Genomic DNA, 15,682 nt, shown 5'->3' on the forward strand with positions numbered 1-15,682 from the left:
TTGCTTGTAGTAGTCTCTTAGGATGCTTTGTATTTCTGTGGTGTCTGTTGTAACTTCTCCTCTTTCATTTCTAATTTTATTGATTTGAGTCCTCTCCTTCTTTTTCTTGATGAGTCTGTCTAATGGTTTAACAATTTTGTTTTATCTTCTCAAAGAACCAGCATTTAGTTTTGTTGATCTTTGCCATTGTTTTCTTTGTTTCTATTTCATTTATTTCTGCTCTGATCTTTATGATTTCTTTTCTTCTGCTAACTTTGTGTTTTGTTTGTTCTTCTTTCTCTAGTTCCTTTAGGTATAAGGTTAGATTGTTTATTTGAGATTTTTCTTTTTTCTTGAGGTAGGATTGTATTGCTATAAACTTCCCCCTTTGAACTGCTTTTGCTGCATATCATAGGTTTTGGATTGTTGTGTTTTCATTGTCATTTGTCTCTAGGTAATTTTCCATTTCTTCTTTGATTTCTTCAGTGATTTCTTGGTTATTTAGTAACATAGTGTTTAGCCTCCATGTGTTTGTGTGTTTTACACTTCTTTCTCTGTAATTGATGTGCAATCTCATGGCATTGTGGTCAGAAAAGACGCTTGATATTATTCCAATTTCCTTAAATTTACTGAGGCTTGATTTGTGACCCCAAGTTGTGATCTATCCTGGAGACCCTTCCATGCACACTTGAGAAGAAATTGTAATCTGCTGTTTTTGGATGGAATGTCCCATAAATATCAATTAAGTGTATCTGGTCTATTGTGTCATTTAAAGCTTGTGTTTCCTTATTAATGTTCTGTTTGGATGATCTGCCCATTGGTGTAAGTGAGGTGTTAAAGAACCCCACTATTATTGTGTTACTGTCAACTTCCTCTTCTATAGCTGTTAGCAGTTGCCTTATGTATTGATGTGCTGCTATGTTGGGTGCATATATATTTATAATTATTATATCTTCTTCTTGGATTGATCCTTTGATCATTATGTACTGTCCTTCTTTTTTTCTTGTAACATTCTTTATTTTAAAGTTTATTTTATCTGATATGAGTAAAGCTACTCTAGTTTTCTTTTGATTTCCATTTGCATGGAATATCTTTTTCCATTCCCCCACTTTCAGTCTGATTGTGTCTCTAGGTCTGAAGTGGGTCTCTCGTAGACAGCATATATATGGGTCTTGTTTTGTATTCATTCAGCGAGCCTGTGTCTCTTGGTTTGAGCATTTAATCCTTTTACGTTTAAGGTAATTATCTATATGCATGTGACTGTTACCATTTTCTTAATTTTTTGCGTTTGTTTTTGTAGTTTCTTTTCTTCTTTTGTGTTTCCCACTTAGAGAAGTTCCTTTAGCATTTTTTGTAGAGCTGGTTTGGTGTTGCTGAATTCTCTTAGCTTTTGCTTGTCTGTAAAACTTTTGAGTTTTCCATCAAATCTGAATGAGATCCTTGCCGGATTGAGTAATCTTAGTTGTATAATAGAGTAGTATTTTAAAAACATAATTTCAAATCAGTCCCAAACTGTTTAGTGATTTCTATTTACTCTTTTTTTTTTTTTAGTGGTACTGGTCCTCTCACTGTTGTTGCCTCTCCCATTGTGGAGCACAGGCTCTGGACGCGCAGGCTCAGTGGCCATGGCTCATGGGCCTCACTGCTCCATGGCATGTGGGATCTTCCCAGACCAGGGCACGAACCCATGTCCCTTGCATTGGCAGGCGGACTCTCAACCACTGTGCCACCAGGGAAGCCCTATTTACTCTTTAACACAATTTGCCTGTAAATTCTGGCCTGTTGCCCCACTCTCCTAATAATATGCCCTTTTTTAACCTCTAGAATTCATTACCATTATTAGCATGATTTCTTAATCAAATGACAACACTGACTTAAAAATATGTTGACTTAAAAAATTAAATATACCATACCTTCATTTTCCATTGATATATAAATAAATAAATAGATAGATAGATAGATAGATAAAACATACATATATACAGAATGGAATATTATTCATTCATGATAAGGAAAGGATGCCTGTCATTTGCAACAACATGGATGAAACGTGATGGCATTAGGCTAAGTGAAATAAGTCAGGTACATAAAGACCAATATTGTTTGATATGTCTTATATGTAGAATCTAATGAAGAGCCAAACTCATAGAGGCAGAATAGTGTGGTAGTTACCAGGGGCTGGGGTAGAAGTAAGGGTGATGGGAAGATGTTGGTCAAAGTGTACAGACTTCCAATTATAAGATGAATAAGTTCTGGGGGTCTAATGCATAGTATGTTCTCACCACAAAGAATATGATAATTATGTGATATGCTGGAATGGTTAGCTAACATTTTGGTGGTGATCATTTTGCAATCTATAAATGTATCAAATCAAAACATCATACACCTTAAACTTACACAATGCTGGTCAATTATATCTCAGTAAATCTGGGGAAGAAATACAGAGATAAGTAGGTGGTTATTGATAATTGTTCAGTGGTTTGTAGATGTCAAGCTCAACATCTCTGTGATTTGCCTCTTTTCATTCTTGTCATCACATGATGTGCAATAGCTCCTAATATTCCTTCTATGTTCTTAGAAGGAGTAAAATGCTGTGGGAAGGAAAAGCTTAGGTATTTCTTCTCTGTCTTAACTGGAACATCTCTGACAGGCTGAGATATCACATACTCAGCTTGTGCTGCCTCCATTACAGAGATACACCAGAAGAGTGTTGGGGGTTGCTTGTTGCCCAGCTCATTTGTAATGCTGTGTCTTGTAGTTAAGGAAACCAGAAAATCCACTTAACTCTGGGCCTTCACATATGCTTGTCCTCTGCTCTTTGCTAGATGTCTCCTAATCCTTCCAGTATCTGCTGAAATGTCACCTTTTCAGAAAACTCTTTCCTGAACATCTTATCTCAGCTGATCTCCTCCACCATTATTTATCATTCTAACAAAGTCATTTATCTAATTATCTTATCCAAATGTGTGGTTTGTATTTAATGGTTCATTTGTTTGTTTACCTCTTTATTGTGCTGTATCTGCACTGTGAGTCTCAGTAAACTCCTTGAGGCCAGGGGCCCTTTATGTCTAATTCACTAATGTGTACACAGAACCCAGCACAAGGTAGCCTTATAGTTGAAGTTCAACAAAAAATACATTATATATATGTAATATTATATATACTATTATAGTAGTATATATAATATTATATATATTAATAAATAATATTATAAATATATATAGGTTGCTAATAAGGGGACACATGAAATACTTTAGACATTGAAAAATGCATAATATATTTAAGGGCTCCAAACCCCTTGGTAGGTGAAACAAAGAATAATGGGGTAAATTAAGAGAAAAAGAGGGATGTTTTAGACCCCTGATTAGCAATCAGAAGAAAAGAAAATGGAAGATACACACTCAAAATAAGGTCTTCTTTCAGCACAGTTACTTTTAAGGCTGTTGGGCTGTCATAGGATTAAAATTACTCACATCTTCAGGGCACTGAATGCATCTTCAGCACGGTATTTTTCTTCTCTTTATCCGATGTTCTAGCCTGTAGCCCATTCTGAAATTTATTTCCCATATTCTTTTTAGTAGGTTTTCAGAAACTTTATAGTCTCACATGCTTGTGTATTTGTTCACACAACTGTTCCTCCACACAAATCTACATTTCCCAAACCACTTTCACGTTGCTAATTCTTTCTCATCCTATAGACATATATTTTTATGTCACTCCTCTTGGAAAGTCCACGTTGGATGCACTGGTTTGAGCTCTTTAGCCTCCATACTTCTCCTGGAGTGGCACTCACTGCGCTGAATTGTAATTCTTATTAGTCATCTCCTTCTTTCAATGCACTGAAAGCTCTGTGAGCACAGGACAATGTCTAGTCTGTTTGTTATTGCATCCCTGACACCTAACACTGCAAATGCAACATATTAGGTGCTCAATACACACTACAAATTAGTGCATAAAATAAGAAAGCATGTACAGTCAACTCGAACAATACAGTTTTTAACTGAGTGGGTCCACTTACAGGCAGATTTTTAATCAATAAATGCTTACTACAGGATCTGTGGTTGGTTGACTGCATGAATGGGGAGCCAGGGATATGGAGGGTGACAGTAAATTTATTCTCCAATGGACTGTGGCTGGGTCAGCACCCCTAATGCCCTAACATACCCACCCCTAGTTGTTGAGGGGTCGACAGTAGTTATTCATACAGTTCTAGCAGGGCATCAGGTGCCAATTTCTAATCACCCTTGCTAGTACAGGATGTTGGCTTTTACTACATCTTTGATTGATTAGCATACAAAAAGTATCTTGATTTAACAATGTGTGGTTGGATTTTTTTTCTTTCATCTTTTCACTTGTTATTTGTGTCACGTTTGGAGCACTAACCTGTTTGTGTCCTTGGCTCATTTACCTAGTAATAAATTATTTATTTGCCCTTTCTCCTTAAAAACAAACAAGCAAAACTTTACACCTGTAAGAATAGAATGTCTATCATCAAAAAGATAAGAAATATTAAACATTGGGGGGGATGTGGAGAAAAGGGAACCCTCCTACAGCTGTTGGTGGGAATGCAAATTGATGCAGTCACTATGAAAACAGCATGGAAGTTCCTCCAAAAATTAAGTATGGAACTGCCATGTGATCCAGCAATTTCACTTCTGGGCATTTATCTGAAAGAAAATAAATTGCTATCTCAAAAATCTATCTACAACACCATATTCATTGCAGCATAATTTTACAACAGCCAAGACATGGAAGCAACCTAAATGTCCATGGCAAATGAATGGATTAAAAAAAAATGTGTGTGATATTCCACATAAAATGGAATATTATTCAGCCATAAAAAAGGAAATTCTGCCATTTGTGATAACACGAATAAAATTTGAGGGCATTATGCTAAGTGAAATAAATCAGACATAGAAAGACAGATACTATATGATCTCACTTGTAAGTGGAATCTAAAACAAACAAACAAACAAAAAACAGAACTCATAGATACAGAGAACAGATTGGTGGTTTCTGGAGGCAGGGGTTGGGTGGTGGGTGAAATGGGCAAAGGTCGTCAAAAGGTACAAATTTCCAGTTAAGATGAATAAGTCCTGGAGTTGTAATGTGTATATGATGACTATAGTTAACAATATTGTATTGCATATTTGAAAGTTGCAAAGAGAGTAGATCTTAAAAGTTCTCATCATGAGAAAAAATATTGTAACAATGTGAGGTGATGAATCTTCACTAAACTTACTGTGGTAATCCATATATCAAATAATTACATCGAACAGCTAAAACCAATACAATGGTATAAGTCAATTATATCTCAATAAAAATAAAATAAATAAAAACCTGATACATATTTGCCCATTTTCTTGGTGTATTCACAAAACTAACATGAAAAAAATTGTTTATACTAGTTTTCTGTATTTTTTTTTTTTTTTTTTTTTTTTTTTTTGTGGTATGAGGGCCTCTCACTGTTGTGGCCTCTCCCGTTGCAGAGCACAGGCTCCGGACGCGCAGGCTCAGTGGCCATGGCTTACGGGCCTAGCTGCTCTGCGGCATGTGGGATCTTCCCGGACCCGGGCACGAACCCGTGTCCCCTGCATCGGCAGGCAGACTCTCAACCACTGCACCACCAGGGAAGCCCCTGTACTTTTAAATTTAATTAATTTCAACTTGTCCATGTTTCCTCTACTTTAGAGTGGTTGGTCTTTATTTGCTATGCTTCCTTTTGTTTTTGCTATGTGGTAGAGTACATCTTTTATAATATTTTGAATTCTTAACTCATATAACAAATACTTTTCAGGCATGTACATATGCCACTCCCTAAATTAGGCATCAAGGAAATGGTGAAAATGACAGATACAGTTTTTGCTTTTAAGTATCTTACATCCCAGGAAGAGAAATACAAACTTATTTATAAACAGCATGAGTGAATAGTTTAGGATACTATTGGAGGTAATACTAGGAGGACATGGCTGTGCTTTCAAGGCCAGACAGTGTTCCCACTGGAAGTGATGCTCATGAGCTGGTCGGGTAAAACTCAAGTGGAGGGGGCCATAGATGACTTTTCAAGCAGAGGAAATACTTAACTGCATAAGAAGTTCTTTTAAAACACATCTTCCTTTTTTCATAATGATACTACGAAAGTCATTTATTTTCCTCTCAGAATACCTTATATGAGGTGGCGTTATACTTTATATTCAGTTTATAAAGGTCTTTTTGCCCTCCATGACTTTAATTAAATGAAGTTAATTAAGTGAAATATGCGTGTGGGTATTTGTAAAGAAGTGAGGTTCTGGTTGGCAAGACAGATGGAGATAATGTCAGACGTTGTGGGGAATTAGGTACTCTTTCCCAGCCACAGCCGTCTGGGCTTCACTACACTGTCATCTTGGCTGGAACATCGAGGGTCTGCAAACCCCTTCCTGAATGACCTTTCCCAGCACCTTGTAGATGAACCTTTTGGAAAATATTTGACCAACCCCCCCAACCTTTCAATTGAGCCCAGCATGAAAATCCAAGATGTTCCTTCCATGTGCCCCAAGCTGCGGTCCCTGCAGGACCAGGTGCCATGAATTAGCCCTGTTCCGCATCTGGTATGCCTTTCCCTCTGGGTGTGGCTGCCTCCAAGCCTCCATGGGAGGTGAGCAGCCCTGCCCGCATGACTTGCTGGGGTCAGCTTCTCATTTCTCATGATCCTGCCCTTCTCTCAAGATTTGGTCCTCTATAGCACAGGTGATGTGCCTGTGTCAGTGAGCTTGGGGAAGCTCTAGAGTGGTTCTCCCAGTCTCTCCTGGCAGGGAGGAAAGTAAATACAAACACTGAGAGGTGAGGGGACTGCCTGCCCGGTGACTTCTGGGTTTGATGAAAAAAGTGTTCAGGAGTTACAGTTGCTGCAAACAGAATTAGGGCATTAGAGAAAGTGTCCAGTACCCTGCCTTGGCAGGGGAGACAGCTGTGGCCCTGTTCCAGAAATGAGACATCCTGGACATAATTTTACATTTAAAGGGACAGATTTGTTTTGATTCTGCAGGAAGTTTTGGAGTGAGGGGGAGGTAATTTTTTGACAGTTCTAAAATGTCTGAGTTCACTTTGGCTCAGGGTAAGAAGTGGCATCGAAGCCAGGGCACAGCTGCCTGAGTTATTGCAGAAATGCCCCCTACCTGCCACAGGAGACTTCCCAGGACGTCTACTAAAATGGATGGATTTCGTCTAAGGACATGTGAGGCTTCTTCAGCACTTTAGCACCTGCACCTGCCTGTTAAGTACTGTCATTTAAATGATGAGAATCCTAGTTTCCAATTCAGATTGTAATTCCCTCACCCAAATATAACTCCCAGGTTACTTCTTTTCAGGGTGATGTGACCTATGTGTTCCCCTCATTTTCCAGCTTCCCCAGAAAAGGATCTGGCTTTAACCAAATGGTCTTTCCCAATGTCCTGAAGCTTGAAGGATTTTCAGTCTTATTAAAAGCCCATTTCTCTCTCTCCGCCTTGCTGGACTGAGAGTTTTATAATGAAATTTATCCCCAGGCACTGCCCCTCACCCCCTCCCTCACACCATCCCACTCTCCAAGGGATTGCTTAGTGGCCCATTGCAATTCCAGAGTTGCTGGGTTGGAGACACCCCAATAGGCGACCTTCCCACCCCAACCCCACCTCCCTCTCCCAGGTGTCCCATGTGTGTTCCTCCAGCACCACTGGTTAGAGACTGCTCCATCATCCCAGTCCTTCAGGGAAGACCATGTTTCAAATCTTGGCTTCACTGCTAAGCAGGAACATGACTTGGTTAGGTCCATTAATCTCTCCGAAATGAAGTTTCTTGATTTGTACAGTCAGAATATGACTGCTTCCTCTAGAAGATTAATGTGAGGATTCATTAGAAAAATAAAACCCCTAGCCTTGTGTGAATGGGTTGGGGGGTAGAGAGCTAAAAGTACAGACTCTAAGAAGGAATTTTTTAAAAGGCATAAAAACTAAAAGGCAGGAGGTAGGGGAGCAGCTGGAGGCAGGAGGGTAAAAGTATAGGCTCTGGACTCATTCAATCTGAGTCCAAACCCTAGTCTCTCCTCACAGGAAGACTTTATGATCTAGGGAAAGTTAGTTACCTGCTTTGTTCCTGTATTTCCTCCACGGTGCAGATGCAATAAGTGCGTGCCTCACAAGGCTGTTGTGAGGATTGAATAAGAAGAGAAAATACACATAAGTTTAGTACAATGTACATTTAGTACAATGCCTCACTCTTTTAGTGCCCACAAAAACAGCTATTATTTTTCATAAAATGTAGAAATGCAAGAGAGGAAATTACTCTAAATATTAACATTTATTATTTCTATGTGATGTGATTAGGAACCTTTTTTAGTTTTTATACTTTTCTCTATTTGTCAAAGTTCTAAAATGAACTTGTGAGTTCCATTTTGAAAATAAAACTATACACCATACATTTATGAGTCATGATGAATAGTGATGTCCCCGTCCTATTAGATGAAATAGTGGTATCTGTACCTTTTGTAATTCCCATTCCCAACCCATATTTTGTTAAAAAGATAAAGTACACTTTTCCATGAATGATTGTATCACAAGAATCTTTAATGTTTACTTTAAAGTTTACTCATGGTGGGGTTGTATCTGTGTTTAGTAAAGTGTGCCCACGTTGCGCCCATTTCAGTCCACATCACCACACTCCACACGGATGTTTCCTGTGCCCAGGGAGATCACAAAGACAGGGGTCTTGACTTTTCTCTTGGTTAGGCCAGCTTTTCTGGGGAGTTCTTCCAAACTCTCCAGGACCAGTATACCCAATACACATCCTCCGTTCCATGTAAAAGAATAAGATGGAAAATGTCTCAATGTATTTCATAAGTTTAGCACGTCTCTGGTACAAAAAATTCAAGAAAGGTAGCACAAAAGCAAAAGCACCAACTGAGCTTACTTATAAACAAACATGCATGAATTCTACACTCTACCTAATATTACTGAAATTAATACATCATTGCATTAAAAAGTATAAAAGCACTGTACTGAAAACTTAAAAGTTACACGTGAAATACTGCACTGTAAATCCTGAATACTCTAATGTCCCACCCCCACCCCTCCACCGCCCTGGTGAGGGGCAGAAACCATCCATCTGCCTCCAGACCTTGCTAGTCCTCGGAGACACTGTTGCGGGGGCAGTGGGCAGTGGGGTTGGCCTCCCGCAGGGCTCTGGCCTCTTCCAGTGCTTCCCTGTAGCGGGAAGGCCAGGCCTGGGGGTCTTTCTTAAAGACCCTGGCCAGGAACTCCATGATCTGCATCTTGGTTATTTCACGGCTGGCACGGGAGCCCCAGAAGAACTCATACTCAGGGGGCTCGACGTGGGGGACGCGCTGGTACTTCAGGTAGTTCTGTTGGACGAACTCCTCGGTGATGAGCTTTCTCACGTCTCCAAAGGTGGAGTGCTTCTTCCAAGGCCTCAGCCCTAGGATGCGCAGCACGTTCCAGACAGCACTCTCTCGGGCGCCGCGACCCTTCACGTAGATGAGGCTCAGGATCATCAGCAGGAGGCCTGTCATCGGCATGCGGTTGCTCAGAGCGACCCTGTCCAGCTCCTCAGGCTCCAGAGCTTTGACCAGCGAGAACTCCATGGTGTGCAGGCTGGTCAGCCTCAGGTGCAGCCCGAACACCCGGGCGAGGATGAGGCTGGTGCGCCGGAGGATGCTTCTGCACCACTTCTTGTAACTGCCGATGACATCCTTCACCATGTCTGGGAACCAGATGATCATCCTCTTCTGGTCTTTGACCAGCACGTACCACATGAGCTCGTGCGCCTTCTGCACCAGCTGGGCTGGGGCCGGCGGCGCCGGGCAGGGCTGCGCTGCGCTCGGGGCCTGGTGGGCGCGGCCTTCCTCCGCGGCCTGCTGCAGGGCCTTCGGGTCTCCCTCTTCGCTTGGGGCCTGGGGCGCCGGCGAGGCCAGAGGGGCGTCGGGCGGGCCTACGGGAGGGCTCTCCGGCCCTGGGAAGATCGCGGCCTGAGACGCGGGCAGAGAGGGTCCTCCGGAAACCCCGGCGCTGCTGTGCACCTCGGAGTTGGAGGCCTCGGCTGCAAAGTTGGGGTCGCACACATCCTTACTTTGTTCGGACATGTCTGCTCCGTCTGGCAAGGGCACTGCCGCCGAGTCCAGGAGCTCTTCGAGTCTGCGCTCCCTCCTTGGACTCCTAGAGAGGAAGTGCGCGTTGCTGCGCGCGGCGCCTTCCGCAGCGGCCGGGCAGGGCGGGGCGGCGGCGGGACGGGCCAGTGCGCCTGCGCGTCCGCGGGCCTGGCAGGCGGACGGGCGGGCGGGGTGCCTGGCGGGAGGGAGTGGGGGGTGGGGGGCAGTGAGGCCCCGAGGAGGGTAGAGCCTCCGCTAGAATATGGCATCAAGGATCACCACCCCACCCCAGGCGTCCTGTTGGGGCTAAGGTCTTGGGGAGGCGGGTGGGTGGGGGGGGAGATGGATGAGCACTGGACAAGGAGCAAGTTTAAGGGGAAAGATGGTAACTTAAGCTTAGGAGCTGTTCAATTGGGTATATCCAGAATCAAGTTAAGAGATGAGTTCCAGAGCAAGACCTAGGCTGGTGTGTCAATTTGGCTTTCGGACAAGTGTGAGAATGTAAACTGAGAGAACAGTCAGGATTGCCCAAGAAAATGTGTAAACTCTGAAAAAGATGTGGGAGATTGGAATTCTGGGGAATAATAATAAAAATTGATTGATTCCCTACCAAATCCAAGGGTTATAAATGAGAAATGCAGAAGGTAGTCAATCTGTGTGCAGTGGAAACTTTCTTGAAGGTAATATACTAATGACGTTCTTAGTGTTTTAATGGTCATTGATTTTGGTTTTCCACTTCCCTTGGGTGATTTTGATGTAATTTTTAATTTGTTTCATTAGGATCCCATCACACAGATTGCCGTATTTATTAGCACAGACTTGTATGATGGCTTTCCCCCTGTTTGTCCATGATCTTCCTTCCCCTTATGACTGCTTCAACCTCCACATTTGTTCCTGTGGAAACTTCACCTTCTCACAGGACCCCCACCCCCACCTTTCACAGAAACTGACTGGTCCCATGTTGGCAACCATGCCCAAATCCGTCCCAAGACTTTTTTTTTTTAATTAACATAGGTCCCCTAGATCGTATATGTCAGACTTTCTCAGATGACCAACGACATTAGATGTAACATATTGTTGGTGGTTTTTTTTTTTTTTCAATTTTAGAAAACAAACCTGCAGTGGGCAAAAACAAAGCTGACACTCCCAGAGAAGCATCCTTGAAGAAAGGAATAGGTGCAGGAACCTCTGGATCCAAGGCTCCTGAGGATGACCAGCAACCCTGGTCTGAGCCAATGTGGTCTTTCAACCCTTCCTGGGTTTCCTCCAGCCGACAGCTTCTTAAATATTCCCTCTTGAGTCTGGTTATTGTCAGTTGAAACCCAAAGCATATTTACAATATTGTCTTGGCATTTCTAGAATCCTCTCTTTATTTGCTTATATCCCCTTTCTCATTTTTCACTTTATTTTTTCTCAGGTAGATTGACTTCAAACGGTTTTCCATGCTGTTTTTCTATCTTTGGATTTTCATGCTTGTATCACCTTTAGCAGGACCATTCCCACACCAGTCCAATAGCACCCCTTAACCTCTTACTTCACGAGGATAATTCCTACAGATCAATCAGATATGTCTCAGCGGGATCTTTTTCCTGTTCATCATTTTCTTCTTTAATTTATAGATTTCTATTTAAAAAAAATATCTAACAGGGTAGTGTCAGTTATATTAGGGTTTTTTAAAATTATGTATGAATGGCTCAAATAGATTGATTGCCCCCATTCTTCTTAAAATCATTCTCATTTCTTGCATTTTATCTCCTCTAATTTTCTTCTTTTTTATTTCATTTGGATATTTATTCTTTATTTTTATTTTTTTGCAGTACGCGGGCCTCTCACTGTTGTGGCCTCTCCCGTTGCGGAGCGCAGGCTCAGCGGCCATGGCTCATGGGCCTAGCCGCTCCGCGGCATGTGGGATCTTCCCGGACCGGGGAACGAACCCGTGTCCCCTGCATCGGCAGGCAGACTCTCAACCACTGCGCCAGCAGGGAAGCCCTGGATATTTATTCTTTTTCTAACTGTTTGGGTTAATGATTGTGTTCGTTTAAGGTATTTTTAATAATGAAAATGTTTGAGCCTATAATTTAAATCTCAGCTCAACTTTAGCCATGGACCATAATTTTGCCATTATGAGATTATGAAAATTACATCCTCCTATTTCACCTTCCTAGATTTAATGGATTAATGATCACAAACTTGAGCACAACAATTAACACTTATATAGAAAAAGTAGGAAAGCAATTATACAAACAACAATTTTAAAATTATAGGAGCTCCTGCTGCTGTTGGATAACAGAGCTCTGGCCAGAGAATTGTTTGTGTTTCAGCTGCTGCCTGAGCTGGACTTGTCCTCATTTTGGTGAAGTTTCCCATGGTCAACAGTAAACTCCTACCTCTGCCACAGCTCACTCCACACCTTTCTTCTATTGGGAGGGTTGTTTAATACTATACCAGAGCCTGTGGACTGGAACCACTATGAGGGATTATACTCAGAGGGTTTAAAACTTTAGAACTGATGCCAAGTTTGAAACCAAGTACAGAGTAAACCCCTAGTGCTGCTCACCATTGGAACCCAACTGTACACCTGCTAATGTGATATCATTTTCTTCCAGGAAAAGTTCGGCTGAAGAGAGTACATTTCTCAACAGAAAGAAAATCCATGGAGAGGGGGTGGCAAAAAGTAAAGCTTGGGGTATCCCTTAAGTAGAGAAAGTGCACCTGCAGATGTGTCATGGGAGAGGTCAGTAGATTGATGGCTTGATAGTAACACCTAATAAGGTGTCTCTCCATAACCCAGAGATGCAGACCTTCAGAGAGATAAGATAAAAAGGAAGATGACAACTGTGGGTAGAAGAGTAAGTCAGTACTTATGAGGCATCCAAAACTTCTTTAATTCAAGGGTCAATATTTGGGTCTGGAGCTTCAGTGATGCCTTGCCAAATACTGTCTAATTTAGGCTCACTGGTTATCTTCAGGGTTGGCGCTATTCGATGTGGGCAATGAGTCCTCTCAGGGCCAGCAGTTTAGAAGCAAAGGCCTGAAGGTTGCAAAATATCTCTCCCCGTAGAATTCATGAAGGGCCATTCTTTAAATCAAGATTCTTTAAATAGAAGTTCCATGGATGCAAGAACTATATGGAGAACTTTTAACATAAAATATTCTAGTGTGGACAGTTTTGCTGGTGGGTTGCTTCAAACTCTGTAATGTGGAAAAGATTACACAACTGTGGAATAGGCTGTTCTTGGCAGACTCAGGAATAGGAGGAGAGGCCTGTCCTGGCACTGGTTTCCATAGCAAACAGAGGGAGGGGGGGTCACCCCAGAGCCTCCCGTGGACAGCGTACATGCTCACAGTGCAGAGGCCCAGAGGCCCCGAATGAAATGTGAATCCTTCTGGCTCTTTCCTGTCCACATAGGCAGCAACCCCACCTTGGAGCCCCCAGAGGGGCCCCAAATGCCTTGCAGGCCAAGGAATTGAGACAGAGAACTTACATTAATGCATTCTGCAAATATTGAGCAATGTCTATCATGTGCCTGAAAGATTTGCATTTTAGAAAAGTAGCTCAGTTAGGGGAGAAACCAATCACATTGGGACTATTTGACAGGCTGGCCCCTTTTAATTAGAAAAGAATAAGAAGTGAGGACAGGCAATGCTGCTGTCCACAGTTGGGAGGGTGAGGCAGAGGACACAACCCTGGCCCTTCACCCCTTGTCTCCCTAGGGGACACTGTGCATGTGTGTCCAACTGAGACCTAAAGACACTCCTGCAACCGGAGACCTTCTAGTCCTGTCCAGACCCACAGTGCAGCCTGCCAGCACTCAAGGACTAACAGGGTCAGGAGTGTCTTTTAGAAAAGTCAAATGGAATCAGAGTTAAGTCTGGAGTTGGGGGCAGGTAGAGAAGCAGAGGCAGAGAGACCAATTAGGAGAGTTTTCACAGGAATCCACTTAAAAATGGATGATTGCTTGCATTTCATCTTCATTATGCAACCATTTATGAAACACTACATCTCAGTTATTGTGCCTGAGGAAATAAATGAGAAAGAGAGACATGGTCTCTGCAATCCATAGTGAGGAGAAATGGTGGAGGAAAAGGGCCATAAGCAAATAAACAAGTTAGTAATTAAATAATCATTATGCATTATGTTGCCATGCATATCTCACAAGCCACAGTGTTGTTACAGAGAATAGAACAGAGGCAATGGATGCTCAGTAGGGATGTAAATATTAAGTAAAGGTGAAGGGAGACGGTGAATACCAGGGATCACTGGGATCCTGTCTCAGGGTGGCTGGGATTGAGAAGTATTGTGGATCCAGGATATGGAGGCACCACTTCCTGAGACTATTTAGAGAGATGTATCTGGGAAGAGGGAGGGGTCGTGCCCAGCAGGTATCTGGGTATGTATGTCTCAGGAAAGATGCCTGGACTGACAGTAGAAGTTTGGGAGATAAACATGGTAAATAGCACCACCTTGAGAGACTGTCTAGAGCAAGGTTCTTCAAAAAGAACAGTCCTGGCATGAGAGTGGGACAATTTTTCATTGTGTGAGACCATAATGCACACCACACAAGTACCAACACCTGAACACCTCTGTCCCTATCAACACGCATATGGATGCCTTCCGGGCATGGGAAAAGCAAAAAAGAAGTGTAGGAAAAGAAAAAGAAGATGCCTTCCCCCTACACAGCCAAAAGCCCTTTTATGGGCAGTCTGGTCTCTAGTTGAGAACCACTGAAAATTACAAGCAGGAGTGAGGAAAGACAGAGCTGACCAAGAAGCCCAGGTCATGTAAGCCTGTTTCCAGACTATCATAAGATTTTTCTCACTGGACCTGTTCTAGGACTTGTTAAAATAGATTGCTTCATCTTCAACATCTTCGTGAAGATAAATCCTATTCAATCAGACACGGTGTACAAGTTTGTGGTGCATAATTCTTTTTACACATTGCTGAATTAACCTGCTGATATTTTGTTGAGGATGCTTATGTGAGTATTCATCATAGATACTGGTCTATAATTTTCACTTTTTGCAAGGCCTTTATCTGGTTTTGATATCAGAGCCTCTTAAAATAACTTGGAGAATGTTCCCCACTCTTCAATTTTATGGAAGAAAATGTATAGAAGTTTTTAATTTCTTTTTTAAATATTTGGTAGATTTTTTTCAATGGAACCGCCAGTACCTGGAAATTTCTTTTTCAAATGGTTTGTAACTACCAATTCAACTTGATTGTAGACCTATCAGATTATCTTTTTCATTCTGGGTGAATTTTGGTGCTTTGTGGTTTTTAAGGAGTTGGTGTATTTCATCTAAGTTGCTAATTTTGTGTGTGTACTGGTGTTTGTAGTATTTCCTATTATCCTTTTAATGATCAAGTTATCTACTAAACCCACTCTTGGCTTCCTCACTTATACTGGCAACACAGGTCCACACCCCACCCAGGCCATAGGTATTCTTCCAGAGAGTCCCAAGTTCTCCATATGCACAACTCCTGGGACAGCTGAGAACCCTCTGTCTACAGCTTCTCAAATATTTTAAGTGTCTCCTAAAAGTTGAGGTTTTTCGTGGTCCTGCTTTATGTCCCCTTATCTC

The 15,682-nt window shown here is 42.0% G+C and overlaps 1 protein-coding gene across 1 annotated transcript; it reads right to left on the reverse strand.

Annotated features, from left to right (window-relative positions):
* Positions 1 to 8,540: 8,540 nt before the first annotated feature.
* On the reverse strand, positions 8,541 to 10,178 carry NDN (necdin, MAGE family member). The gene has a single exon (XM_081227264.1). The coding sequence runs from the start codon at positions 10,091 to 10,093 to the stop codon at positions 9,116 to 9,118; it is 978 nt and encodes a 325-aa protein (XP_081083390.1). The 5' UTR covers positions 10,094 to 10,178; the 3' UTR covers positions 8,541 to 9,115.
* Positions 10,179 to 15,682: the final 5,504 nt, after the last annotated feature.

This window comes from Mesoplodon bidens, assembly GCF_964165515.1.
Source record: "Mesoplodon bidens genome assembly, chromosome: 3".
NCBI lineage: Eukaryota > Metazoa > Chordata > Mammalia > Artiodactyla > Ziphiidae > Mesoplodon > Mesoplodon bidens.